This window comes from Oncorhynchus gorbuscha, unplaced genomic scaffold (genome assembly GCF_021184085.1).
Source record: "Oncorhynchus gorbuscha isolate QuinsamMale2020 ecotype Even-year unplaced genomic scaffold, OgorEven_v1.0 Un_scaffold_1447, whole genome shotgun sequence".
NCBI lineage: Eukaryota > Metazoa > Chordata > Actinopteri > Salmoniformes > Salmonidae > Oncorhynchus > Oncorhynchus gorbuscha.
This window is the reverse complement of record NW_025746226.1, coordinates 15,001-42,500: the sequence shown is the minus strand read 5'-3', so window position 1 is coordinate 42,500 and position 27,500 is coordinate 15,001. Positions and strand designations below refer to the sequence as shown.

Below are 27,500 nucleotides of genomic sequence, written 5' to 3'. Positions count from 1 at the left end.
AGAAACCAGTAGAGTAGTGGAACAGAGAAACCAGTAGAGTAGTGGAACAGAGAAACCAGTAGAGTAGTGGAACAGAGAAACCAGTAGAGTAGTGGAACAGAGAAACCAGTAGAGAGTAGTGGAACAGAGAAACCAGTAGAGTAGTGGAACAGAGAAACCAGTAGAGTAGTGGAACAGAGAAACCAGTAGAGTAGTGGAACAGAGAAACCAGTAGAGTAGTGGAACAGAGAAACCAGTAGAGTAGTGGAACAGAGAAACCAGTAGAGTAGTGGAACAGAGAAACCAGTAGAGTAGTGGAACAGAGAAACCGGTAGAGTAGTGGAACAGAGAAACCGGTAGAGTAGTGGAACAGAGAAACCGGTAGAGTAGTGGAACAGAGAAACCGGTAGAGTAGTGGAACAGAGAAACCGGTAGAGTAGTGGAACAGAGAAACCAGTAGAGTAGTGGAACAGAGAAACCAGTAGAGTAGTGGAACAGAGAAACCAGTAGAGTAGTGGAACAGAGAAACCAGTAGAGTAGTGGAACAGAGAAACCAGTAGAGTAGTGGAACAGAGAAACCAGTAGAGTAGTGGAACAGAGAAACCGGATCTGTGATCTGATCTGAGTACAGCGACAGAACCGGGTCTGTGATCTGATCTGAGTACAGCGAGTACACAAATAGAGAAATAAAGATCTGAAGAGGGAATAAATGAATAAACATGTGTTCCTGGTCTGTCTCGTCAATACGGTATTTACACTGGATTACATATAGATTTCTCTAGTGCACTATATGGGGAAGAGGATGCTATTTGGGATGCACCCTAGGTCTCCATCTGCTGCTACGGCTCAGAGCTTCACCTGAAATACAATTCAAGCAGGGATTTAAAAGTTGTTGATTTACAATTAATTATCACGACGGAGTCGACTGGATGGATACTTGATATTAAATGCTTTACTATGAGCCTGTTGCCTTCTTCTTCGTGGTCAGAGGAATAAGATAGTTATGCCTTCTTCTTCTTCTTCGTGGTCGGAGGAATAAGATAGTTATGCCTTCTTCTTCTTCTTCTTCTTCTTCGTGGTCGGAGGAATAAGATAGTTATGCCTTCTTCTTCTTCTTCTTCTTCTTCTTCTTCTTCTTCTTCTTCTTCTTCTTCTTCTTCTTCTTCTTCTTCTTCTTCGTGGTCGGAGGAATAAGATAGTTATGCCTTCTTCTTCTTCTTCTTCGTGGTCGGAGGAATAAGATAGTTATGCCTTCTTCTTCTTCTTCTTCTTCTTCTTCTTCGTGGTCGGAGGAATAAACAGTGTAACTTTTACAGAGGTAAGGCTTTAATCACACGTCTCTGATCAGAACTGTCAAGGACAGAAAACACAAGATCACAAACTGAATAATAATACAATTAGAATAATAACATGACATAATCAAACGCAACCTTTATTTCTCTCTTCTAGTCAAAACCATTTCAACGTTGTACATCTTTCACTCTCCCCGTAATAAAGGGACCTTCCCGTTCTCATACGTGGTGTTATTGTCTGTATTGGTGAATAATGACATCTTTCACTCTCCCCGTAATAAAGGGACCTTCCCGTTCTCATACGTGGTGTTATTGTCTGTATTGGTGAATAATGACAGGTTTCACTCTCCCCGTAATAAAGGGACCTTCCCGTTCTCATCGTGGTGTTATTGTCTGTATTGGTGAATAATGACAGGTTTCACTCTCCCCGTCCTTCCCGTTCTCATACGTGGTGTTATTGTCTGTATTGGTGAATAATGACATCTTTCACTCTCCCGTAATAAAGGGACCTTCCCGTTCTCATACGTGGTGTTATTGTCTGTATTGGTGAATAATGACAGGTTTCACTCTCCCCGTAATAAAGGGACCTTCCCGTTCTCATACGTGGTGTTATTGTCTGTATTGGTGAATAATGACATCTTTCACTCTCCCCGTAATAAAGGGACCTTCCCGTTCTCATACGTGGTGTTATTGTCTGTATTGGTGAATAATCACAGGTTCATCAGGTCCATCATGACACATTTGAAATGTGGAAATGTACAGGGTAAATGTGAACATAAGTTGTTACCAAGAGATGACTGATTAACTGGCAAAACACATGCTATTGAAAACAGTTGAAATACTGAGCATAACATAAAGCCTCCTCCTACAACAGCTATTGTGGATTGTAGATCTGAAAATATGACATTGAAACATGAAATCGGTTTACATACCAAACAGCTTGGTGCCCCTGATAGTTGTGTCACTAAGATGCCACAATCTTCACAATAAATCTAAAACAGTTCTTTCAATAGCTTCAAATAATTTGGCACCTTGGAACTGAGGCGAGAAGGAATGGGGGTGGGAGGACTAGAGTCAACAGAACTGAGGAGGGGAGGAATGGGGGTGGGAGGACTAGTCAACAGAACTGAGGTGGGGAGGACTAGAGTCAACAGAACTGAGGAGGGGAGGACTAGAGTCAACAGAACTGAGGAGGGGAGGAATGGGGGTGGGAGGACTAGAGTCAACAGAACTGAGGAGGGGAGGAATGGGGGTGGGAGGACTAGAGTCAACAGAACTGAGGTGGGGAGGAATGGGGGTGGGAGGACTAGAGTCAACAGAACTGAGGAGGGGAGGACTAGAGTCAACAGAACTGAGGAGGGGAGGACTAGAGTCAACAGAACTGAGGTGGGGAGGACTAGAGTCAACAGAACTGAGGAGGGGAGGACTAGAGTCAACAGAACTGATGAGGGGAGGACTAGAGTCAACAGAACTGAGGAGGGGAGGAATGGGGGTGGGAGGACTAGTCAACAGAACTGAGGTGGGGAGGACTAGAGTCAACAGAACTGAGGAGGGGAGGACTAGAGTCAACAGAACTGAGGAGGGGAGGAATGGGGGTGGGAGGACTAGAGTCAACAGAACTGAGGAGGGGAGGAATGGGGGTGGGAGGACTAGAGTCAACAGAACTGAGGTGGGGAGGAATGGGGGTGGGAGGACTAGAGTCAACAGAACTGAGGAGGGGAGGACTAGAGTCAACAGAACTGAGGAGGGGAGGACTAGAGTCAACAGAACTGAGGTGGGGAGGACTAGAGTCAACAGAACTGAGGAGGGGAGGACTAGAGTCAACAGAACTGAGGAGGGGAGGACTAGAGTCAACAGAACTGAGGAGGGGAGGACTAGAGTCAACAGAACTGAGGAGGGGAGGACTAGAGTCAACAGAACTGAGGTGGGGAGGACTAGAGTCAACATAACTGAGGTGGGGAGGACTAGAGTCAACAGAACTGAGGTGGGGAGGACTAGAGTCAACAGAACTGAGGAGGGGAGGACTAGAGTCAACAGAACTGAGGAGGGGAGGAATGGGGGTGGGAGGACTAGAGTCAACAGAACTGAGGTGGAGAGGACTAGAGTCAACAGAACTGAGGAGGGGAGGAATGGGGGTGGGAGGACTAGAGTCAACAGAACTGAGGTGGGGAGGACTAGAGTCAACAGAACTGAGGAGGGGAGGAATGGGGGTGGGAGGACTAGAGTCAACAGAACTGAGGTGGGGAGGACTAGAGTCAACAGAACTGAGGAGGGGAGGAATGGGGGTGGGAGGACTAGAGTCAACAGAACTGAGGTGGGGAGGACTAGAGTCAACAGAACTGAGGTGGGGAGGACTAGAGTCAACAGAACTGAGGAGGGGAGGAATGGGGGTGGGAGGACTAGAGTCAACAGAACTGAGGAGGGGAGGACTAGAGTCAACAGAACTGAGGAGGGGAGGACTAGAGTCAACAGAACTGAGGAGGGGAGGACTAGAGTCAACAGAACTGAGGAGGGAGGACTAGAGTCAACAGAACTGAGGAGAGGAGGACTAGAGTCAACAGAACTGAGGAGGGGAGGACTAGAGTCAACAGAACTGAGGAGGGGAGGAATGGGGGTGGGAGGACTAGAGTCAACAGAACTGAGGTGGGGAGGACTAGAGTCAACAGAACTGAGGAGGGGAGGAATGGGGGTGGGAGGACTAGAGTCAACAGAACTGAGGAGGGGAGGAATGGGGGTGGGAGGACTAGAGTCAACAGAACTGAGGTGGGGAGGACTAGAGTCAACAGAACTGAGGAGGGGAGGAATGGGGGTGGGAGGACTAGAGTCAACAGAACTGAGGTGGGGAGTACTAGAGTCAACAGAACTGAGGAGGGGAGGAATGGGGGTGGGAGGACTAGAGTCAACAGAACTGAGGAGGGGAGGACTAGAGTCAACAGAACTGAGGAGGGGAGGACTAGAGTCAACAGAACTGAGGAGGGGAGGACTAGAGTCAACAGAACTGAGGTGGGGAGGACTAGAGTCAACAGAACTGAGGAGGGGAGGACTAGAGTCAACAGAACTGAGGAGGGGAGGAATGGGGGTGGGAGGACTAGAGTCAACAGAACTGAGGAGGGGAGGACTAGAGTCAACAGAACTGAGGAGGGGAGGACTAGAGTCAACAGAACTGAGGTGGGGAGGACTAGAGTCAACAGAACTGAGGAGGGGAGGACTAGAGTCAACAGAACTGAGGAGGGGAGGACTAGAGTCAACAGAACTGAGGAGGGGAGGACTAGAGTCAACAGAACTGAGGAGGGGAGGACTAGAGTCAACAGAACTGAGGAGGGGAGGACTAGAGTCAACAGAACTGAGGAGGGGAGGAATGGGGGTGGGAGGACTAGAGTCAACAGAACTGAGGTGGGGAGGACTAGAGTCAACAGAACTGAGGAGGGGAGGACTAGAGTCAACAGAACTGAGGAGGGGAGGACAGGAGTCAACAGAACTGAGGAGGGGAGGACTAGAGTCAACAGAACTGAGGAGGGGATGAATGGGGGTGGGAGGACTAGAGTCAACAGAACTGAGGAGGGGAGGAATGGGGGTGGGAGGACTAGAGTCAACAGAACTGAGGAGGGGAGGAATGGGGGTGGGAGGACTAGAGTCAACAGAACTGAGGTGGGGAGGACTAGAGTCAACAGAACTGAGGAGGGGAGGAATGGGGGTGGGAGGACTAGAGTCAACAGAACTGAGGTGGGGAGGAATGGGGGTGGGAGGACTAGAGTCAACAGAACTGAGGTGGGGAGGAATGGGGGTGGGAGGACTAGAGTCAACAGAACTGAGGAGGGGAGGACTAGAGTCAACAGAACTGAGGAGGGGAGGACTAGAGTCAACAGAACTGAGGTGGGGAGGACTAGAGTCAACAGAACTGAGGAGGGGGGAGGACTAGAGTCAACAGAACTGAGGAGGGGAGGACTAGAGTCAACAGAACTGAGGAGGGGAGGACTAGAGTCAACAGAACTGAGGAGGGGAGGACTAGAGTCAACAGAACTGAGGTGGGGAGGACTAGAGTCAACATAACTGAGGTGGGGAGGACTAGAGTCAACAGAACTGAGGTGGGGAGGACTAGAGTCAACAGAACTGAGGAGGGGAGGACTAGAGTCAACAGAACTGAGGAGGGGAGGAATGGGGGTGGGAGGACTAGAGTCAACAGAACTGAGGTGGAGAGGACTAGAGTCAACAGAACTGAGGAGGGGAGGAATGGGGGTGGGAGGACTAGAGTCAACAGAACTGAGGTGGGGAGGACTAGAGTCAACAGAACTGAGGAGGGGAGGAATGGGGGTGGGAGGACTAGAGTCAACAGAACTGAGGTGGGGAGGACTAGAGTCAACAGAACTGAGGAGGGGAGGAATGGGGGTGGGAGGACTAGAGTCAACAGAACTGAGGTGGGGAGGACTAGAGTCAACAGAACTGAGGTGGGGAGGACTAGAGTCAACAGAACTGAGGAGGGGAGGAATGGGGGTGGGAGGACTAGAGTCAACAGAACTGAGGAGGGGAGGACTAGAGTCAACAGAACTGAGGAGGGGAGGACTAGAGTCAACAGAACTGAGGAGGGGAGGACTAGAGTCAACAGAACTGAGGAGGGGAGGACTAGAGTCAACAGAACTGAGGAGAGGAGGACTAGAGTCAACAGAACTGAGGAGGGGAGGACTAGAGTCAACAGAACTGAGGAGGGGAGGAATGGGGGTGGGAGGACTAGAGTCAACAGAACTGAGGTGGGGAGGACTAGAGTCAACAGAACTGAGGAGGGGAGGAATGGGGGTGGGAGGACTAGAGTCAACAGAACTGAGGAGGGGAGGAATGGGGGTGGGAGGACTAGAGTCAACAGAACTGAGGTGGGGAGGACTAGAGTCAACAGAACTGAGGAGGGGAGGAATGGGGGTGGGAGGACTAGAGTCAACAGAACTGAGGTGGGGAGTACTAGAGTCAACAGAACTGAGGAGGGGAGGAATGGGGGTGGGAGGACTAGAGTCAACAGAACTGAGGAGGGGAGGACTAGAGTCAACAGAACTGAGGAGGGGAGGACTAGAGTCAACAGAACTGAGGAGGGGAGGACTAGAGTCAACAGAACTGAGGTGGGGAGGACTAGAGTCAACAGAACTGAGGAGGGGAGGACTAGAGTCAACAGAACTGAGGAGGGGAGGAATGGGGGTGGGAGGACTAGAGTCAACAGAACTGAGGAGGGGAGGACTAGAGTCAACAGAACTGAGGAGGGGAGGACTAGAGTCAACAGAACTGAGGTGGGGAGGACTAGAGTCAACAGAACTGAGGAGGGGAGGACTAGAGTCAACAGAACTGAGGAGGGGAGGACTAGAGTCAACAGAACTGAGGAGGGAGGACTAGAGTCAACAGAACTGAGGAGGGGAGGACTAGAGTCAACAGAACTGAGGAGGGGAGGACTAGAGTCAACAGAACTGAGGAGGGGAGGAATGGGGGTGGGAGGACTAGAGTCAACAGAACTGAGGTGGGGAGGACTAGAGTCAACAGAACTGAGGAGGGGAGGACTAGAGTCAACAGAACTGAGGAGGGGAGGACAGGAGTCAACAGAACTGAGGAGGGGAGGACTAGAGTCAACAGAACTGAGGAGGGGATGAATGGGGGTGGGAGGACTAGAGTCAACAGAACTGAGGAGGGGAGGAATGGGGGTGGGAGGACTAGAGTCAACAGAACTGAGGAGGGGAGGAATGGGGGTGGGAGGACTAGAGTCAACAGAACTGAGGTGGGGAGGACTAGAGTCAACAGAACTGAGGAGGGGAGGAATGGGGGTGGGAGGACTACAGTCAACAGAACTGAGGAGGGGAGGAATGGGGGTGGGAGGACTACAGTCAACAGAACTGAGGAGGGGAGGACTAGAGTCAACAGAACTGAGGTGGGGAGGACTAGAGTCAACAGAACTGAGGTGGGGAGGACTAGAGTCAACAGAACTGAGGAGGGGAGGACTAGAGTCAACAGAACTGAGGAGGGGAGGACTAGAGTCAACAGAACTGAGGTGGGGAGGAATGGGGGTGGGAGGACTAGAGTCAACAGAACTGAGGTGGGGAGGACTAGAGTCAACAGAACTGAGGAGGGGAGGACTAGAGTCAACAGCACTGAGGAGGGGAGGACTAGAGTCAACAGAACTGAGGAGGGGAGGAATGGGGGTGGGAGGACTAGAGTCAACAGAACTGAGGAGGGGAGGACTAGAGTCAACAGAACTGAGGTGGGGAGGAATGGGGGTGGGAGGACTAGAGTCAACAGAACTGAGGTGGGGAGGACTAGAGTCAACAGAACTGAGGTGGGGAGGACTAGAGTCAACAGAACTGAGGTGGGGAGGACTAGAGTCAACAGAACTGAGGAGGGGAGGAATGGGGGTGGGAGGACTAGAGTCAACAGAACTGAGGTGGGGAGGACTAGAGTCAACAGAACTGAGGAGGGGAGGACTAGAGTCAACAGAACTGAGGAGGGGAGGACTAGAGTCAACAGAACTGAGGTGGGGAGGACTAGAGTCAACAGAACTGAGGAGGGGAGGACTAGAGTCAACAGAACTGAGGAGGGGAGGACTAGAGTCAACAGAACTGAGGAGGGGAGGACTAGAGTCAACAGAACTGGGGGGGAGGAATGGGGGTGGGAGGACTAGAGTCAACAGAACTGAGGAGGGGAGGAATGGGGGTGGGAGGACTAGTCAACAGAACTGGGCCCCAGGAAGCAACAAAGAGAAAATACCATGCATAATTATTTACACATTCAGAACAAAGAGAGAACATAATTAATACAACTCTGAGCTGCTCCACTGTCTGTCCAACCAGAGACCACATTCTGCACCGTCTGAGACAACGAGCAGAACTCTGTCTGTCACCACACACAGCATCACATGGAATGGACATGAGCTGGGTTCTGTTCTGTCCCGTCTGTCAGTGAGGCAGCTGGACGGTAAGTAGTATACAGGAGACCCCCCCCTTAGCACAGAGGACATGAGCTGTGTCCTGTCTGTCCTGTCAATGGGCAGGCGGTAGGCTAGCTAGGTACAGCTAGGTAGGATGCCCTCCTCTGATGCTGCATGGTGCCACGGTGGCTCTCCTCTTATACGATGCGCGGTGCTGAGCGATCGTTGGTATTGGTCCTCTTCAGCTTGACCCCTCTCTGGATAACCAGCAGCATGTTTCCCCCCTGACCATCCATAACCTCCCCATCCTCCAGGGACCCCCCCTCGCCCTGACACTGGGCCCTAGGCTGGTGAGCGGCCAAGGGAGGGTTTGTGGTTGCTTGACCACTCCAGAACGCCAGGGGAAGTACACCCAGCTCCCCCTCCTCTCCCTGGGCTGGAGACTCAGGGCTCTGGGCCTCCTCTGGTTCCTCCACTCCTACTCCTGGTCCTATAGGAATCCCCAGCCCCCCAGGAAATCCTCCCCCAACTAGGCCAGGCACGGTGGGGATCTTGACTGGGATGACGGGGGTCCGGATGGGGATTGGGCCGGTGGTCCCGCGGCGAGCCGAGGGCTTGGTGGAGGGCGTGCGGCGGATGGTGGCGACCCCAGGGGTCATGATGACGGAGCCAGCCGTAGAAGGTAGGCCGGCGGTGGAGGCTGGTCTCTTGGACTGGAACATCCTACGGTAGGACTGGCTGATGTCACTGTTACGGGGGATGGTGGATGACTTGTCAAACTCCTGCTGGTCAACCTCCTGGTCCCCTCCCATGGAGAAATAGTCGTAGTCTGACACTGGAATAAACAGAGAGGGAGAGAGAGAGAGAGTTTATTATGGATCCCCATTACTTCCTGTCAAGACAGCAGCTACTCTTCCTGGGGTTTATTATGGATCCCCATTAGTACCTGCCAGGACAGCAGCTATTCTTCCTGGGGTTTATTATGGATCCCCATTAGTTCCTGTCAAGACAGCAGCTACTCTTTCTAGGGTTTATTATGGATCCACATTAGTTCCTGTCAAGGCAGCAGCTACTCTTCCTGGGGTTTATTATGGATCCCCATTAGTTCCTGTCAAGACAGCAGCTTCTCTTCCTAGGGTTTATTATGGATCCCCATTAGTACCTGCCAGGACAGCAGCTACTCTTCCTGGGGTTTATTATGGATCCCCATTAGTTCCTGTCAAGACAGCAGGTACTCTTCCTGGGGTTTATTATGGATCCCCATTAGTTCCTGTCAAGACAGCAGCTACTCTTCCTGGGGTTTATTATGGATCCCCATTAGTTCCTGTCAAGACAGCAGCTACTCTTCCTGGGGTTTATTATGGATCCCCATTAGTTCCTGTCAAGACAGCAGCTACTCTTCCTGGGGTTTATTATGGATCCCCATTAGTTCCTGTCAAGACAGCAGCTACTCTTCCTGGGGTTTATTATGGATCACCATTAGTTCCTGTCAAGACAGCAGCTACTCTTCCTAGGGTTTATTATGGATCCCCATTAGTTCCTGTCAAGGCAGCGGCTACTCTTCCTGGGGTTTATTATGGCTCCCCATTAGTTCCTGTCAAGACAGCAGCTACTCTTCCTGGGGTTTATTATGGATCCCCATTAGTTCCTGTCAAGACAGCAGCTACTCTTCCTGGGGTTTATTATGGATCCCCATTAGTTCCTGTCAAGACAGCAGCTACTCTTCCTGGGGTTTATTATGGATCCCCATTAGTTCCTGTCAAGACAGCAGCTACTCTTCCTGGGGTTTATTATGGATCCCCATTAGTTCCTGTCAAGACAGCAGCTACTCTTCCTGGGGTTTATTATGGATCCCCATTAGTTCCTGCCAATACAGCAGCTACTCTTCATGGGATCCAAACTAATTAAGGCAAAAACAAAACGGCACAATAAGTCCACCTTAAAAATATTGAATAAGATGTTTCTTTCTTTAAAAATGTCCTTTTATGGGCCTCCAGAGTAGTACAGTATTACTACTAGACTCCTGGTTACTATGGTCTCCAGAGTAGTACAGTATTACTACTAGACTCCTGGTTACTATGGTCTCCAGAGTAGTACAGTATTACTACTAGACTCCTAGTTACTATGGTCTCCAGAGTGGTACAGTATTACTACTAGACTCCTGGTTACTATGGTCTCCAGAGTAGTACAGTATTACTACTAGACTCCTGGTTACTATGGTCTCCAGAGTAGTACAGTATTACTACTAGACTCCTGGTTACTATGGTCTCCAGAGTGGTACAGTATTACTACTAGACTCCTGGTTACTATGGTCTCCAGAGTGGTACAGTATTACTACTAGACTCCTGGTTACTATGGTCTCCAGAGTAGTACAGTATTACTACTAGACTCCTGGTTACTATGGTCTCCAGAGTGGTACAGTATTACTACTAGACTCCTGGTTACTATGGTCTCCAGAGTGGTACAGTATTACTACTAGACTCCTGGTTACTATGGTCTCCATAGTGGTACAGTATTACTACTAGACTCCTAGTTACTATGGTCTTCAGAGTGGTACAGTATTACTACTAGACTCCTGGTTACTATGGTCTCCAGAGTGGTACAGTATTACTACTAGACTCCTGGTTACTATGGTCTCCAGAGTGGTACAGTATTACTACTAGACTCCTGGTTACTATGGTCTCCAGAGTGGTACAGTATTACTACTAGACTCCTGGTTACTATGGTCTCCAGAGTGGTACAGTATTACTACTAGACTCCTGGTTACTATGGTCTCCAGAGTGGTACAGTATTACTACTAGACTCCTGGTTACTATGGTCTCCAGAGTGGTACAGTATTACTACTAGACTCCTGGTTACTATGGTCTCCAGAGTGGTACAGTATTACTACTAGACTCCTGGTTACTATGGTCTCCAGAGTAGTACAGTATTACTACTAGACTCCTGGTTACTATGGTCTCCAGAGTGGTACAGTATTACTACTAGACTCCTGGTTACTATGGTCTCCAGAGTGGTACAGTATTACTACTAGACTCCTGGTTACTATGGTCTCCAGAGTAGTACAGTATTACTACTAGACTCCTGGTTACTATGGTCTCCAGAGTAGTACAGTATTACTACTAGACTCCTGGTTACTAGGGCTGTTTTTCATGGTTCGGGTTAGGCCACTTAGTTCCAGTGAAGGGAAATCTTAACGCTACAGCATACAATGACATTCTAGACGATTCTGTGCTTCCAACATTGTGGCAACAGTTTGGGGAAGGCCCTTTCCTGTTTCAGCATTACAATGCCCGCGTGCACAAAGCGAGGTCCATACAGAAATGGCTTGTCGAGATCGGCGTGGAAGAATTTGACTGGCCTGCACAGAGCCCTGACCTCAACCCCATCGAACACCTTTGGGATGAATTGGAACGCAGACTGCGAGCCAGGAGGCCTAACCGCCCAACTTCACTAATGCTCTTGTGGCTGAATGGAAGCAGGTCCCCGCAGCAATGTTCCAACATCTAGTGGAAAGCCTTCCCAGAAGAGTGGAGGCTGTTATAGCAGCAATGTTCCTACATCTAGTGGAAAGCCTTCCCAGAAGAGTGGAGGCTGATATAGCAGCAATGTTCCTACATCTAGTGGAAATCCTTCCCAGGAGAGTGGAGGCTGTTTTAGCAGCGATGGGGGGGTGGAGGCTGATATAGCAGCAACTCCATATTAATGCCCATGATTTTGGAATGAGATTGTTAGACGAGCAGATGTCCACATACCTTTGGGCATTTAGTGCACCTGTATCCTATTTCTACCAGACACGTACCTGGTATAGAGACAACATCAATTAGAATATATTTACTGTCACGAGTCGGTCCGAGGGTGGCTGCCCTTCCCGGTCGGGTGGCGCTCGGCGGTCGTCGTCACCGGCCTATTAGCTGCCACTGATTGTCTTTCCTCCCCCTCCTTGTATGTTTATTGGTAGCACCTGTTTGTGAATCATTAGTTGGGCTTCTTTAGACAACCGGGCCCGCCTGTTTCTTTGTGCGGGATTCAGGACCTTCGGTTAGGTAGTAGAGGAACGTGTTTGTTCCTGGTCGTGTACTTCGGTTGTACTGTTTTCGTCCCCCGTGTTAGGGGCATTTGGTTGTGTCTGTGTGTGTGTGTGTGTGTGTGTGTGTGTGTGTGTGTGTGTGTGTGTGTGTGTGTGTGTGTGTGTGTGTGTGTGTGTGTGTGTGTGTGTGTGTGTGTGTGTGTGTGTGTGTGTGTGCACCAGTGGTGCGTTTGTGCATTAAAGAGCACAGTATTGCACTCTCTGTTTCCTGCGTCTGACTCCACACCCACGACACCCAGAGCGTTATATTTACACAGAAGGATATGGTGCTACAAGTCATGCATGCCTTTGCATATTTTCTCAGTGTGTTTGTGTGTGTTAACCTTGTGAAGGTATGGTGTCCTCTGAACAGCACGGGGTGGTACTCTGGGTACTGTAGCCACTAGAACAGTGTAGAGAGTCCCTACTGGAACGCTGTGTCTGTGAGTCCAGCTGAAGACCTCTGGATAGGGCCAGAGCCAGCTCCTCATGGGCCTCCATCTCACACACCTGGAGAGAGAGAGAGAGAGAGAGAGAGAGAGAGAGAGAGAGAGAGAGAGAGAGAGAGAGAGAGAGAGAGAGAGAGAGAGAGAGAGAGAGAGAGAGAGAGAGAGAGAGAGAGAGAGAGACAGACAGACAGACAGACGGACGGACGGACGGACGGACGGACGGACGGACGGACGGACGGACGGACGGACGGACGGACGGACAGACAGACAGACAGACAGACAGACAGACAGACAGACAGACAGACAGACAGACAGACAGACAGACAGACAGACAGACAGACAGACAGACAGACAGACAGACAGACAGACAGACAGACAGACAGACAGACAGACAGACAGACAGACAGACAGACAGACAGACAGACAGACAGACAGACAGACAGACACGTTGGGTTAGAAAACATAATCCTTCTTTGTGCAGCATGAAGATAAATCAATCGATATAAACTGGATGGTTTGAGCCCTGAATTCTGATTGGCTGAAGGCCGTGGTATATCAGACCGTATATCACGGGTATGACAAAACATTTAGTTTTACTGCTCTAATTACGTTGGTAACCAGTTTATAATCGTTGTGCCTAAGAGCAGCCCTTTGCCGTGGTATATTGGCCACCTCCTCGGGCCTTATTGCTTAATTATAAACTGGTTGGTTTGAACCCTGAATGCTGACTGGCTGACAGCCGTGGTACATTAGACGGTATACCACGGGTACGACGAAACATTTGTTTTTCCTGCTCTAATTACATTGGTAACCAGTTTATAATAGCAATAAGGTACTTCTGGGGTTTGTGGTATATGGCCAATATACCACGGGCTAAGGGCTGTGTCCAGGTACTCCGCGGAGTAAACTGCCTCTTACTCAGTCCCAGATGCTAATATATGCATATGATTATTAGTATTGGATAGAAAACACTCTGAAGTTTCTAAAACTGTTTGAATGATGTCTGTGAGTATAACAGAACACAGGCAAAAACCTGAGAAAAAATCCAAACAGGAAGTGGGAAATCTGAGGTTTGTAGTTTTTGAACTCAGCCCCTATCAAATACACAGTGGGATATGGGTTATTTTTCACTTCCTAAGGCTTCCACTAGATGTCAACCATCTTTAGAACGTTGTTTCATGCTGCTCCTGTGAAGGGGAGCCAGATAAGAGCTGTTTGACTAAGGGGTCTGGCAGCAGCCTCGTTCTCAGTCACGCGCATTTCACATGAGAGGTATCTCTCATTCCATTGCTTTTCTACAGAAAAGCAATGGAACGAATTCTCCGGTTGGAACATTATTGAACATTTATGATAAAAACATCATAAAGATTGATTAGTTTGACAAGTTTCTTCGACCTTTAAAATAACTTTTTGAACTTTTTGTCCAACTGGACCAGAACGCGCTTTTGGATTTGTTTACCAAACGCCCTAACAAAAGAAGCTATTTGGACATAAATGGACATAAATGATGGACATTATCGAACAAAACAAGCATTTATTGTGGAACTGCGATTCCTGGGAGTGCATTCTGATGAAGATCATCAAAGGTAAGTGAATATTTATAATGCTATTTATGACTAATGTTGACTACCCAACATGGTATTTCCATATTTCTCTGGCTGAATTGGGCTCTGAGCGCCGTTCTCAGATTATGCTATTTCCGTAAAGTTTTTTGAAATCTGACACAGCGGTTGCATTAAGGAGAAGTGTAATCCAAAGTTCCATGCATAACACTTGAATTTTCATCAACATTTATAATGAGTATTTATGTGAATTCATGTGGCTCTCTGCAATATCACTGCATGTTTTGGAACTACTGAACATAACACGCCAATGTAAAATACGATTTTTACCGAATAAAACATACATGTATAGTGTAACATGAAGTCCTATGAGTGTCATCTGATGAAGGTCATCAAAGGTTTGTGATTCATTTAATCTATATTTGTGCTTTTTGTGACTCCTCTCTTTGGCTGGAAAAATGGCTGGGTTTTTCTGTGAGTTGGTGGTGACCTAACATGATCGTTTGTGGAGCTTTCGCTGTATAGCATTTTTGAAATCAGACACGGTGGCTGGATTAACGAGAATTCTATCTTTAAAATGATGCCTAATACTTGTATGTTTGAGAAATTTGATTTGTGAGATTTTCTGATGATTTGTATTTGTCGCCCTGCAATTTCATTGGCTGTTGGCGAGGGGTTCCGCTGACGGAACTCCCAGTCCTAGACAGGTTAGAGCATGTGTCCAGCTGACCTTGGGTGGTGGAGGTAATGGTTGACCTCTGCTCCCTGGTGCTGGGATGACTCCAGCAAGCAGTGGTAGACTCCTGCCCCCAGGTGCTGGGATGACACCAGCAGGCAGTGGTAGACTCCTGCCCCCAGGTGCTGGGATGACACCAGCAGGCAGTGGTAGACTCCTGCCCCCAGGTGCTGGGATGACACCAGCAGGCAGTGGTAGTGGGGCATAGCTGGTGTCTGCTGGTACAGGATCCTTGTCCTTCCTCCTTCTAAGGGTGTTCACCATGGGCTGGTCATAGGGTCCTGGTTTAGCCCAGTCCTACAGGATATAGAAATATAGCTGAGTTCACCTCCTCTACCCAGTCATACAGGATACAGAAATATAGCTGAGTTCACCTCCTCTACCCAGTCCTACAGGATACAGAAATATAGCTGAGTTCACCTCCTCTATCCAGTCCTACAGGATACAGAAATATAGCTGAGTTCACCTCCTCTACCCAGTCCTACAGGATACAGATACATAGCTGAGTTCACCTCCTCTATCCAGTCCTACAGGATACAGAAATATAGCTGAGTTCACCTCCTCTACCCAGTCCTACAGGATACAGATACATAGCTGAGTTCACCTCCTCTATCCAGTCCTACAGGATACAGATACATAGCTGAGTTCACCTCCTCTACCCAGTCCTACAGGATACAGAAATATAGCTGAGTTCACCTCCTCTATCCAGTCCTACAGGATACAGAAATATAGCTGAGTTCACCTCCTCTACCCAGTCCTACAGGATACAGAAATATAGCTGAGTTCACCTCCTCTACCCAGTCCTACAGGATACAGAAATATAGCTGAGTTCACCTCCTCTACCCAGTCCTACAGGATACAGATACATAGCTGAGTTCACCTCCTCTACCCAGTCCTAAGCTGAGTTCACCTCCTCTACCCAGTCCTACAGGATACAGAAATATAGCTGAGTTCACCTCCTCTACCCAGTCCTACAGGATACAGAAATATAGCTGAGTTCACCTCCTCTACCCAGTCCTACAGGATACAGATACATAGCTGAGTTCACCTCCTCTACCCAGTCCTACAGGATACAGAAATATAGCTGAGTTCACCTCCACTACCCAGTCCTACAGGATACAGAAATATAGCTGAGTTCACCTCCTCTACCCAGTCCTACAGGATACAGAAATATAGCTGAGTTCACCTCCTCTACCCAGTCCTACAGGATACAGAAATATAGCTGAGTTCACCTCCTCTACCCAGTCCTAAGCTGAGTTCACCTCCTCTACCCAGTCCTACAGGATACAGATACATAGCTGAGTTCACCTCCTCTACCCAGTCCTACAGGATACAGAAATATAGCTGAGTTCACCTCCTCTACCCAGTCCTACAGGATACAGAAATATAGCTGAGTTCACCTCCTCTACCCAGTCCTATAGGATACAGAAATATAGCTGAGTTCACCTCCTCTACCCAGTCCTACAGGATACAGAAATATAGCTGAGTTCACCTCCTCTACCCAGTCCTAAGCTGAGTTCACCTCCTCTACCCAGTCCTACAGGATACAGAAATATAGCTGAGTTCACCTCCTCTACCCAGTCCTACAGGATACAGAAATATAGCTGAGTTCACCTCCTCTACCCAGTCCTAAGCTGAGTTCACCTCCTCTACCCAGTCCTACAGGATACAGAAATATAGCTGTGGGGATTCTGAACTATTATCACCATCTTCAAATACATCTTCTGCAGGAACACATCTGAAAATCTACCAATGAAACGTGTAGAAGACGATGTAGTATATCGTCCTACAGTCATTTTTCAATCTGACTGTAACATAATCATAATGTCATAGTAATTCAGAGGGTCCTACGTAATGACAGGATGTTGATGTTTCAGGAACACAAGGAGACATGATGAGGAGGAGGACTGAACCAACAAACAAACCTTCCAGCTGGGGACTTTAGAGGTGGGGACCATGTTAGGCCCCAGGGTGCAGTAATGAGGGTAGTCAGGTAGCAGGGCCGAGCCCGGCCTGGACCACGACTGGGACGGACAGGAGGAGGAGGAGGTGGTGATGGAGGTGGAATGGGAGGAGGGAGGGAAGAGGGGGTAGGAACCCACCAGGCCTGAGCCCCCTCCCATCAGGTAGGACCCCCCCAGGCCTGAGCCCCCTCCCATCAGGTAGGACCCCCCCAGGCCTGAGCCCCCTCCCATCAGGTATGAAGAGTCTGAATGATGGTGATCCCCGTAGTGATCATACCCGTTAGACAACTGAGCATGAGCAGGGGAACGGAATGACACAAACAAACAAACAAACAAACAAACAAACAAACAAACAAACAAACATAAAAAACACAAAATTGGAGAAATTTGTCAAATTATAAAAACCAACACAATAGGGTCAGGATAATAAAACAACACAATAGGGTCAGGACAATAAACCAACACAATAGGGTCAGGATAATAAACCAACACAATAGGGTCAGGATAATAAAACAACACAATAGGGTCAGGACAATAAACCAACACAATAGGGTCAGGATAATAAAACAACACAATAGGGTCAGGACAATAGGGTCAGGATAATAAAACGACACAATAGGGTCAGGATAATAGGGTCAGGATAATAAAACGACACAATAGGGTCAGGATAATAAACCAACACAATAGGGTCAGGATAATAGGGCCAGGATAATAAAACAACACAATAGGGTCAGGACAATAGGGTCAGGATAATAAAACGACACAATAGGGTCAGGATAATAGGGTCAGGATAATAAAACGACACAATAGGGTCAGGATAATAAACCAACACAATAGGGTCAGGATAATAGGGCCAGGATAATAAAACAACACAATAGGGTCAGGACAATAGGGTCAGGATAATAAAACAACACAATAGGGTCAGGACAATAGGGTCAGGATAATAAAACGACACAATAGGGTCAGGATAATAGGGTCAGGATAATAAAACAACACAATAGGGTCAGGACAATAGGGTCAGGATAATAAAACAACACAATAGGGTCAGGACAATAGGGTCAGGATAATAGGGCCAGGATAATAAAACAACACAATAGGGTCAGGACAATAGGGTCAGGATAATAAAACAACACAATAGGGTCAGGACAATAGGGTCAGGATAATAAAACAACACAATAGGGTCAGGATAATAGGGCCAGGATAATAAACCAACACAATAGGGTCAGGATAATAAAACAACACAATAGGGTCAGGACAATAGGGTCAGGATAATAAAACGACACAATAGGGTCAGGATAATAGGGTCAGGATAATAAAACGACACAATAGGGTCAGGATAATAAACCAACACAATAGGGTCAGGATAATAGGGCCAGGATAATAAAACAACACAATAGGGTCAGGACAATAGGGTCAGGATAATAAAACGACACAATAGGGTCAGGATAATAGGGTCAGGATAATAAAACGACACAATAGGGTCAGGATAATAAACCAACACAATAGGGTCAGGATAATAGGGCCAGGATAATAAAACAACACAATAGGGTCAGGACAATAGGGTCAGGATAATAAAACCAACACAATAGGGTCAGGATAATAAACCAACACAATAGGGTCAGGACAATAAACCAACACAATAGGGTCAGGATAATAAACCAACACAATAGGGTCAGGATAATAAACCAACACAATAGGGTCAGGATAATAGGGCCAGTGTCACGCCTTGGTCATTGTATCTTGTGTTTTTGTTATATGTTTGGGTAGGCCAGGGTGTGACATGGGTTTATATGTTGTATTTCGTATTAGGGTTTGTATTAATTGGGAGTGTGTATTATTAGGGGTGTGTCTAGTTAGGCTTGGCTGCCTGAGGCGATTCCTAATTGGAGTCAGCTGATTCTAGTTGTCTCGGATTGGGAACCGTATTTAGGCAGCCTGAGTGCGCGTTGTATTCGTGGGTGATTGTACCTGTCTTTGTGTTAGTCACCAGATAGGCTGTATTAGTTTCACTCGTTTATTGTTTTCGTATTTTCCGTTATTTCATGTACCGTATTCTTCATTAAATGTCATAGTAACCTACACGCTGCATTTCGGTCTGAATCTCTTCAAACAACAGACGAATATCATTACAGCCAGGATAATAAAATGACACAATAGGGTCAGGATAATAAAACGACACAATAGGGTCAGGATAATAAAACGACACAACAGGGTCAAGATAATAAAACGACATAATAGGGCCAGGATAATAAAACGACACAATAGGGTCAGGATAATAGGGCCAGGATAATAAAATGACACAATAGGGTCAGGATAATAAACCAACACAATAGGATCAGGACAATAGGGTCAGGACAATAGGGTCAGGATAATAAAACAACACAATAGGGTCAGGATAATAGGGTCAGGATAATAAAACAACACAATAGGGTCAGGATAATAGGGTCAATAATAAAACAACACAATAGGGTCAGGATAATAGGGTCAGGATAATAAAACAACACAATAGGGTCAGGACAATAAAACAACACAATAGGGTCAGGATAATAAAACAACACAATAGGGTCAGGATAATAAAAACACAATAGGGTCAGGATAATAAAACAACACAATAGGGTCAGGATAATAAGCCAACACAATAGGGTCAGGATAATAAAACAACACAATAGGGTCAGGATAATAAAACAACACAATAGGGTCAGGATAATAAAACAACACAATAGGGTCAGGATAATAAAACAACACAATAGGGTCAGGATAATAAAACAACACAATAGGGTCAGGATAATAAACCAACACAATAGGGTCAGGATAATAAAACCGACACAATAGGGTCAGGATAATAAAACAACACAATAGGGTCAGGATAATAAAACAACACAATAGGGTCAGGATAATAAAACAACACAATAGGGTCAGGATAATAAACCAACACAATAGGGTCAGGATAATAAAACCGACACAATAGGGTCAGGATAATAAAACAACACAATAGGATCAGGATAATAAGCCAACACAATAGGGTCAGGATAATAAAACAACACAATAGGGTCAGGATAATAAGCCAACACAATGAAATACAATGAATGAAATACAAATAACTCAACATTTCGGAAGAACAAATAAACAAAAGGAGTAAACTAAGAAAATGAGTCCTGCCTGATTGACAAACCGGACCGCGGTTCTGAATTCTGAAATGTATGTGAACCACCATGATACGTAACAGCAGCGATCAGAGACAGGTGAAAGGAAGCTGTGAGTGGAACACCTGGATGGAGTAGAGGGGTGTGGAGAAGGTGAACACGATGGTTCCTGTGAGGAGAATCTAGAATAAGGGCTACAGCAAGGAGGGTATCTATCATGAGAGGAGACGAGGGGTAGGGTATCTATCATGAGAGGACACGAGGGGTAGGGTATCTATCATGAGAGGAGACAAGGGGTAGGGTATCTATCATGAGAGGGGACGAGGGGTAGGGTATCTATCATGAGAGGGGACGAGGGGTAGGGTATCTATCATGAGAGGGGACGAGGGGTAGGGTATCTATCATGAGAGGAGACAAGGGGTAGGGTATCTATCATGAGAGGAGACAAGGGGTAGGGTATCTATCATGAGAGGGGACGAGGGGTAGGGTATCTATCATGAGAGGGGACAAGGGGTAGGGTATCTATCATGAGAGGGGACGAGGGGTAGGGTATCTATCATGAGAGGGGACGAGGGGTAGGGTATCTATCATGAGAGGGGACGAGGGGTAGGGTATCTATCATGAGAGGGGACGAGGGGTAGGGTATCTATCATGAGAGGGGACGAGGGGTAGGGTATCTATCATGAGAGGGGACGAGGGGTAGGGTATCTATCATGAGAGGGGACGAGGGTTAGGGTATCTATCATGAGAGGGGACGAGGGGTAGGGTATCTATCATGAGAGGGGACGAGGGGTAGGGTATCTATCATGAGAGGGCAGGGGGGGTGCTTCCTCTCAAAGGAGGGATGGAGGGAGTATTTCACCTTGTCAACTGCAGCCAGAGGCCCTCCTGAGGTGGGAGAGCTGCACTCACTGACTGACTGGCAGGTGTCAGAGGCCTCAGACGAGCCAGAGCTGGAGCAAGGCTGGAGGAACAGCAGGTTGGGTGGAGGCAGACAGACACGACAGAGGACGAGCACAAGACGAGAGCAGAGAGTTTTGGTGTTAAAAAAAGAGAGGAGTTTGAGTTCAGTGTAGGGTTAAAAGATGACCGGCTATGAACATACACACAGTCACAGACAGTCACAGACAGTCACAGACAGTCACACGCAGTCACAGATAGTCACAGACAGTCACAGACAGTCACACGCAGTCACACACAGTCACAGATAGTCACAGACAGTCACAGACAGTCACAGACAGTCACACGACAGTCACAGACAGTCACAGACAGTCACACAGTCAGTCACAGACAGTCACAGACAGTCACAGACAGTCACAGACAGTCACAGACAGTCACAGACAGTCACAGACAGTCACAGACAGTCACACGCAGTCACAGAGTCAGTCACACACACACTCACAGACAGTCACAGACAGTCACAGACCGCCACACACAGTCACAGAATGTCACAGACAGTCACACACAGTCACAGACAGTCACAGACCGCCACACACAGTCACAGACAGTCACACACAGTCACAGACAGTCACAGACAGTCACAGACCGCCACACACAGTCACACACAGTCACAGACGGTCAAATATGGTCACAGACAGTCACACACATTCACAGACCAACAAACATGGCCACAGACAGTCACAGACGGCCACAGACAGTCACAGACAGTCACATACAGTCACAGACGGTCACAGACAGTCACAGACAGTCACAGACAGTCGCAGACAGTCACAAACAGTCGCAGACAGTCACAGACAGTCACACACAGTCACAGACAGTCACCGACAGTCACAGACAGTCACAGACAGTCACCGACAGTCACAGACAGTCACACAGGAATTGAACACATAAAGGAGAGGAAGGCGTGTATTGTAGCCAGCACATAAAGACAGAACTGCAGGGAAGACGTTAGAAGGCATCAATCAGTCAGTGAGCTGCATCAGCACGTTTAAAAACAACAGTTCCCTGCCAGCAGGGAGGTTAGCACCGAGATTCAGGGGGGAATTAGCTGGAGTGAAACCAAGCAGAGAGGTGAGTCAGAGGATAGAATAATTTAGCATGAACTGTCCTTGTGGACAGCAGAGGGAGAAGCAGATAGACAGTCTGGTACTAAGCATCATGGTTAAAGAGTTTAAAGCCAGACACAGAAAGCCCAGGAGTAGTATTCTCCTGGTGGTTTTCGGCGGTGGTATTAGTGGTCATCACTCTGAGACCTTATTCAGTACAGTGACCTAACAGAGGAAGTGGGGACTCTACTCTAGACTGACAGTGACCTAACAGAGGAAGGAACTCTACTCTAGACTGACAGTGACCTAACAGAGGAAGGAACTCTACTCTAGACTGACAGTGACCTAACAGAGGAAGGAACTCTACTCTAGACTGACAGTGACCTAACAGAGGAAGGAACTCTACTCTAGACTGACAGTGACCTAACAGAGGAAGGAACTCTACTCTAGACTGACAGTGACCTAACAGAGGAAGGAACTCTACTCTAGACTGACAGTGACCTAACAGAGGAAGTGGGGAACTCTAGACTGACAGTGACCTAACAGAGGAAGGAACTCTACTCTAGACTGACAGTGACCTAACAGAGGAAGGAGGAACTCTACTCTAGACTGACAGTGACCTAACAGAGGAAGGAACTCTACTCTAGACTGACAGTGACCTAACAGAGGAAGGAACTCTACTCTAGACTGACAGTGACCTAACAGAGGAAGGAACTCTACTCTAGACTGACAGTGACCTAACAGAGGAAGGAACTCTACTCTAGACTGACAGTGACCTAACAGAGGAAGGAACTCTACTCTAGACTGACAGTGACCTAACAGAGGAAGGAGGAACTCTACTCTAGACTGACAGTGACCTAACAGAGGAAGGAACTCTACTCTAGACTGACAGTGACCTAACAGAGGAAGGAACTCTACTCTAGACTGACAGTGACCTAACAGAGGAAGGAACTCTACTCTAGACTGACAGTGACCTAACAGAGGAAGGAACTCTACTCTAGACTGACAGTGACCTAACAGAGGAAGGAACTCTATTCTAGACTGACAGTGACCTAACAGAGGAAGGAACTCTACTCTAGACTGACAGTGACCAAACAGAGGAAGTGGGGACTCTAGTCTAGACTGACAGTGACCTAACAGAGGAAGGAACTCTACTCTAGACTGACAGTGACCTAACAGAGGAAGGAACTCTACTCTAGACTGACAGTGACCTAACAGAGGAAGGAACTCTACTCTAGACTGACAGTGACCTAACAGAGGAAGGAACTCTACTCTAGACTGACAGTGACCTAACAGAGGAAGGAACTCTACTCTAGACTGACAGTGACCTAACAGAGGAAGGAACTCTACTCTAGACTGACAGTGACCTAACAGAGGAAGGAACTCTACTCTAGACTGACAGTGACCTAACAGAGGAAGTGGGGACTCTACTCTAGACTGACAGTGACCTAACAGAGGAAGTGGGGACTCTACTCTAGACTGACAGTGACCTAACAGAGGAAGGAACTCTACTCTAGATTGACAGTGACCTAACAGAGGAAGGAACTCTACTCTAGACTGACAGTGACCTAACAGAGGAAGTGGGGACTCTACTCTAGACTGACAGTGACCTAACAGAGGAAGTGGGGACTCTACTCTAGACTGACAGTGACCTAACAGAGGAAGGAACTCTAGTGACCTAACAGAGGAAGGAACTCTACTCTAGACTGACAGTGACCTAACAGAGGAAGGAACTCTACTCTAGACTGACAGTGACCTAACAGAGGAAGGAACTCTACTCTAGACTGACAGTGACCTAACAGAGGAAGGAACTCTACTCTAGACTGACAGTGACCTAACAGAGGAAGGAACTCTACTCTAGACTGACAGTGACCTAACAGAGGAAGGAACTCTACTCTAGACTGACAGTGACCTAACAGAGGAAGTGGGGTCTCTACTCTGGACTGGAAGTTGTCCTTGTAACGAGTTGTAACGAACCTCAACTATAACCGAGTTCCAAGCCCATCCCTCTATTCAAGGTTGTCCCAAAACAGAGTGAGCGAGGAGCTAAATTGAGAGATTGAGGGTTAATTAGAGCCAGGATGGTTTGTGATCAGGGTTAGGGCACCCCATCATGACCAACTGACTCCAGGGGTGAACACCAAGGCCTGCTCATGTGGTCAACCTTGTCTGAACAGGGTATCCTAGCAACCTGGGATGGCTAGTGTCTCTCATATATGATGTATAAGGAAGTCAAAGGTCGCTTGAGGACCAATTAGATCATAATATATGTATTGTTGGCGTATACAGTCAGTCTGGGACAGGACACTGCCGGAAACTAAACTGTCCATACACTTCCAGAAGATGTGAAGGTTTCATCTCAGGGTCAAGAGTCCAGTGTACAGATAGTAGGGTCTTACAACTTGGTAGTGTAGTGTAGTGTAGTGTATTGTACTGTACTGTACTGTAGTGTAGTGTACTGTAGTGTAGTGTATTGTAGTGTAGTGTATTGTACTTGTAGTGTAGTGTAGTGTAGTGTAGTGTAGTGTAGTGTAGTGTATTGTACTGTAGTGTAGTGTACTGTAGTGTAGTGTAGTGTAGTGTAGTGTAGTGTAGTTTAGTGTAGTGTAGTGTAGTGTAGTGTACTGTAGTGTAGTGTAGTGTAGTGTACTGTAGTGTAGTGTAGTTTAGTGTACTGTAGTGTAGTGTAGTGTAGTGTAGTGTAGTGTAGTGTAGTGTAGTGTACTGTACTGTAGTGTACTGTAGTGTAGTGTAGTTTAGTGTACTGTAGTGTACTGTAGTGTAGTGTACTGTAGTGTAGTGTATTGTACTGTACTGTAGTGTACTGTACTGTACTGTAGTGTAGTGTAGTGTAGTGTAGTGTAGTGTAGTGTAGTGCATTGTACTGTACTGTAGTGTAGTGTAGTGTAGTTTAGTGTACTGTAGTGTACTGTAGTGTACTGTAGTTTAGTGTACTGTAGTGTAGTGTAGTGTACTGTAGTGTAGTGTAGTGTGTAGTGTAGTGTAGTGTAGTGTAGTGTAGTGTAGTGTAGTGTAGTGTAGTGTAGTGTAGTGTAGTGTAGTGTAGTCTTACCTGCAGTAGTGTTTCCTGGGGCATGGGTGATGGTGACTTGGAGGTGTGGGTGTCTGGCTGGGAGATGAATCCTGAGTCATGGGAGGACATGGAGGACAGTCGTGCCGCGGCCTGCTGGGGCAGGGTGGAGCTACGGTAGCCGTAGTGGGAGGAGCAGGAGGAGGAGGAAGGGGAGTGAGAGTGGGATGTGCCGCTGGAGCGGGAGTCACTACTGTTTACGCTGTTCAGACTGCTGTTAGGGTGAGACGGGTGGACAGACAGACAGACAGACAGACAGACAGACAGACAGACAGACAGACAGACAGACAGACAGACAGACAGACAGACAGACAGACAGACAGACAGACAGACAGGCGGACAGACAGACAGGTGGAGAGACAGACAGACGGACGGACGGACGGACGGACGGACAGACAGACAGACAGACAGACGGACAGACAGACAGACAGACAGACAGACAGACAGACAGGACAGACAGACAGACAGACAGACAGACAGACAGACAGACAGACAGACAGACAGACAGACAGACAGACAGGTGGAGAGACAGACAGACAGACAGACAGACAGACAGACAGACAGACAGACAGACAGACAGACAGACAGACAGACAGACAGACAGACAGACAGACAGACAGACAGACAGACAGACAGACAGACAGACAGACAGACAGACAGACAGACAGACAGACAGACAGACAGACAGACAGACAGACAGGTGGAGAGACAGACAGACAGACAGACAGACAGGTGGAGAGACAGACATACAGGTGGACAGACAGACAGACAGACAGACAGACAGACAGACAGACAGACAGACAGACAGACAGACAGACAGACAGACAGACAGACAGACAGACAGACAGACAGACAGACAGACAGACAGACAGACAGACAGACAGACAGACAGACAGACAGTGAATGGGTTAACACTCCAAACCAATGCAGCAGACAGTGACTGTGAACAAACCAGTCAAATTAAAATATTAAAACAACCAGGCATGACATCATAATAAACGTTACCACAATATATGCATGTATACATATATATATATATCAACGTCTATCATGCTCTTGCAAATACAAGTAAGTTGGACTGTGGTCGTCATACAGACATGTGTCTTTATCATTGGGGCCATTGACCGACCATCAACAGTGACATTTTAACTAGGATCTGTGGATCCAACAACTGGAATGATGTAAACAAAGGGAAATGCATCACAAGATGAAAACAAGGCATCACAGCACAAAGTGTTTACAAACCCAACCAGTGTGACGACAACAACAACCATGTACGGAAGGACACGAGGTGGAGGGGGGGTTTGTTATGAGTCATATTCTATAGGTGGGGCGGCAGGGTGGCCTAGTGGTTAGAGCGTTGGACTAGTAACCGGAAGGTTGCAAGTTCAAACCCCTGAGCTGACAAGGTACAAATCTGTCGTTCTGCCCCTGAACAGGCAGTTAACCCACGGTTCCTAGGCCGTCATTGAACATAAGAATTTGTTCTTAACTGACTTGCCTGGTTAAATAAAGTTAAAATAAAAAATAGAAACAGCTGGAAGGCTGAAATTACAATGACATTTAATATTGAAATGTCTACATTCATAACACACGCAATGTTATATTTACAAGTCTGGGTGAAATGAATGAACTATCTTCAATTCCCCCAGGAAACAAGTAGGTGAAGAGATTGGGTAGTGATATGGCATCCCAAACGGCTGCAGTTCCTCTACCCACCACCGGGGGGCGGGGTCTGTCTTCATCAGGGCGTCGAAGAGTAGGATCAGTTCCCCACTGTCTATATAATTGTTTCAATATGTAAAATTTAGGCGAAACTGATCCTAGATCAGATCTCTGTGTGAATGTGGGTCTAAGGTTGTTTTTCAGTTCAGGGTGAAACATTCTGGATGTGGTCTGGTTCTGGTGCAAGACACCACTACATACTGGGACCACTAGAGATGACCCATTTCCACCACTACATACTGGGACCACTAGAGATGACCCATTTCCACCACTACATACTGGGACCACTAGAGATGACCCATTTCCACCACTACATACTGGGACCACTAGAGATGACCCATTTCCACCACTACATACTGGGACTACTAGAGATGACCCATTTCCACCACTACATACTGGGACCACTAGAGATGACCCATTTCCACCACTACATACTGGGACTACTAGAGATGACCCATTTCCACCACTACATACTGGGACTACTAGAGATGACCCATTTCCACCACTACATACTGGGACTACTAGAAATGACCCATTTCCATCTGAAGGTTCTGAACTGGCCCCTCCCCCTGCGTAGATAAAGGTGACAAGCTGC

General features: G+C 47.5%; 1 protein-coding gene and 1 long non-coding RNA gene across 10 annotated transcripts in view; both read right to left on the bottom strand.

Moving 5' to 3' along the window:
• Positions 1-1,385: 1,385 nt before the first annotated feature.
• LOC124022839 lies at positions 1,386-2,447 on the bottom strand. The gene is made up of 2 exons (XR_006836634.1): positions 1,781-2,447; positions 1,386-1,636 (listed from the first exon to the last, which is right to left on the bottom strand). It is a non-coding gene; the product is annotated as an uncharacterized LOC124022839 (long non-coding RNA).
• A 5,471-nt stretch (positions 2,448-7,918) lies between these two features.
• Positions 7,919-27,500, bottom strand: part of LOC124022836 (protein MTSS 1-like) — a 24,806-nt gene continuing 5,224 nt past the window's right edge. The window contains exons 4-10 of one of the 9 annotated variants that reach the window (XM_046337517.1): positions 25,163-25,394; positions 20,946-21,047; positions 16,902-17,228; positions 15,159-15,273; positions 14,971-15,113; positions 12,574-12,739; positions 7,919-8,998 (exon numbers count right to left, since the gene is read on the bottom strand). In XM_046337517.1, the coding sequence (XP_046193473.1) occupies positions 8,361-8,998; positions 12,574-12,739; positions 14,971-15,113; positions 15,159-15,273; positions 16,902-17,228; positions 20,946-21,047; positions 25,163-25,394 (1,723 nt within the window). In that variant the 3' untranslated portion in view covers positions 7,919-8,360. Of the gene's footprint in view, positions 8,999-12,573; positions 12,740-14,970; positions 15,274-16,901; positions 17,229-20,945; positions 21,048-25,162; positions 25,395-27,500 lie in introns of all 9 variants that reach the window. The other 8 variants (XM_046337516.1, XM_046337515.1, XM_046337514.1 and 5 more) reach the window with 8 other exon arrangements.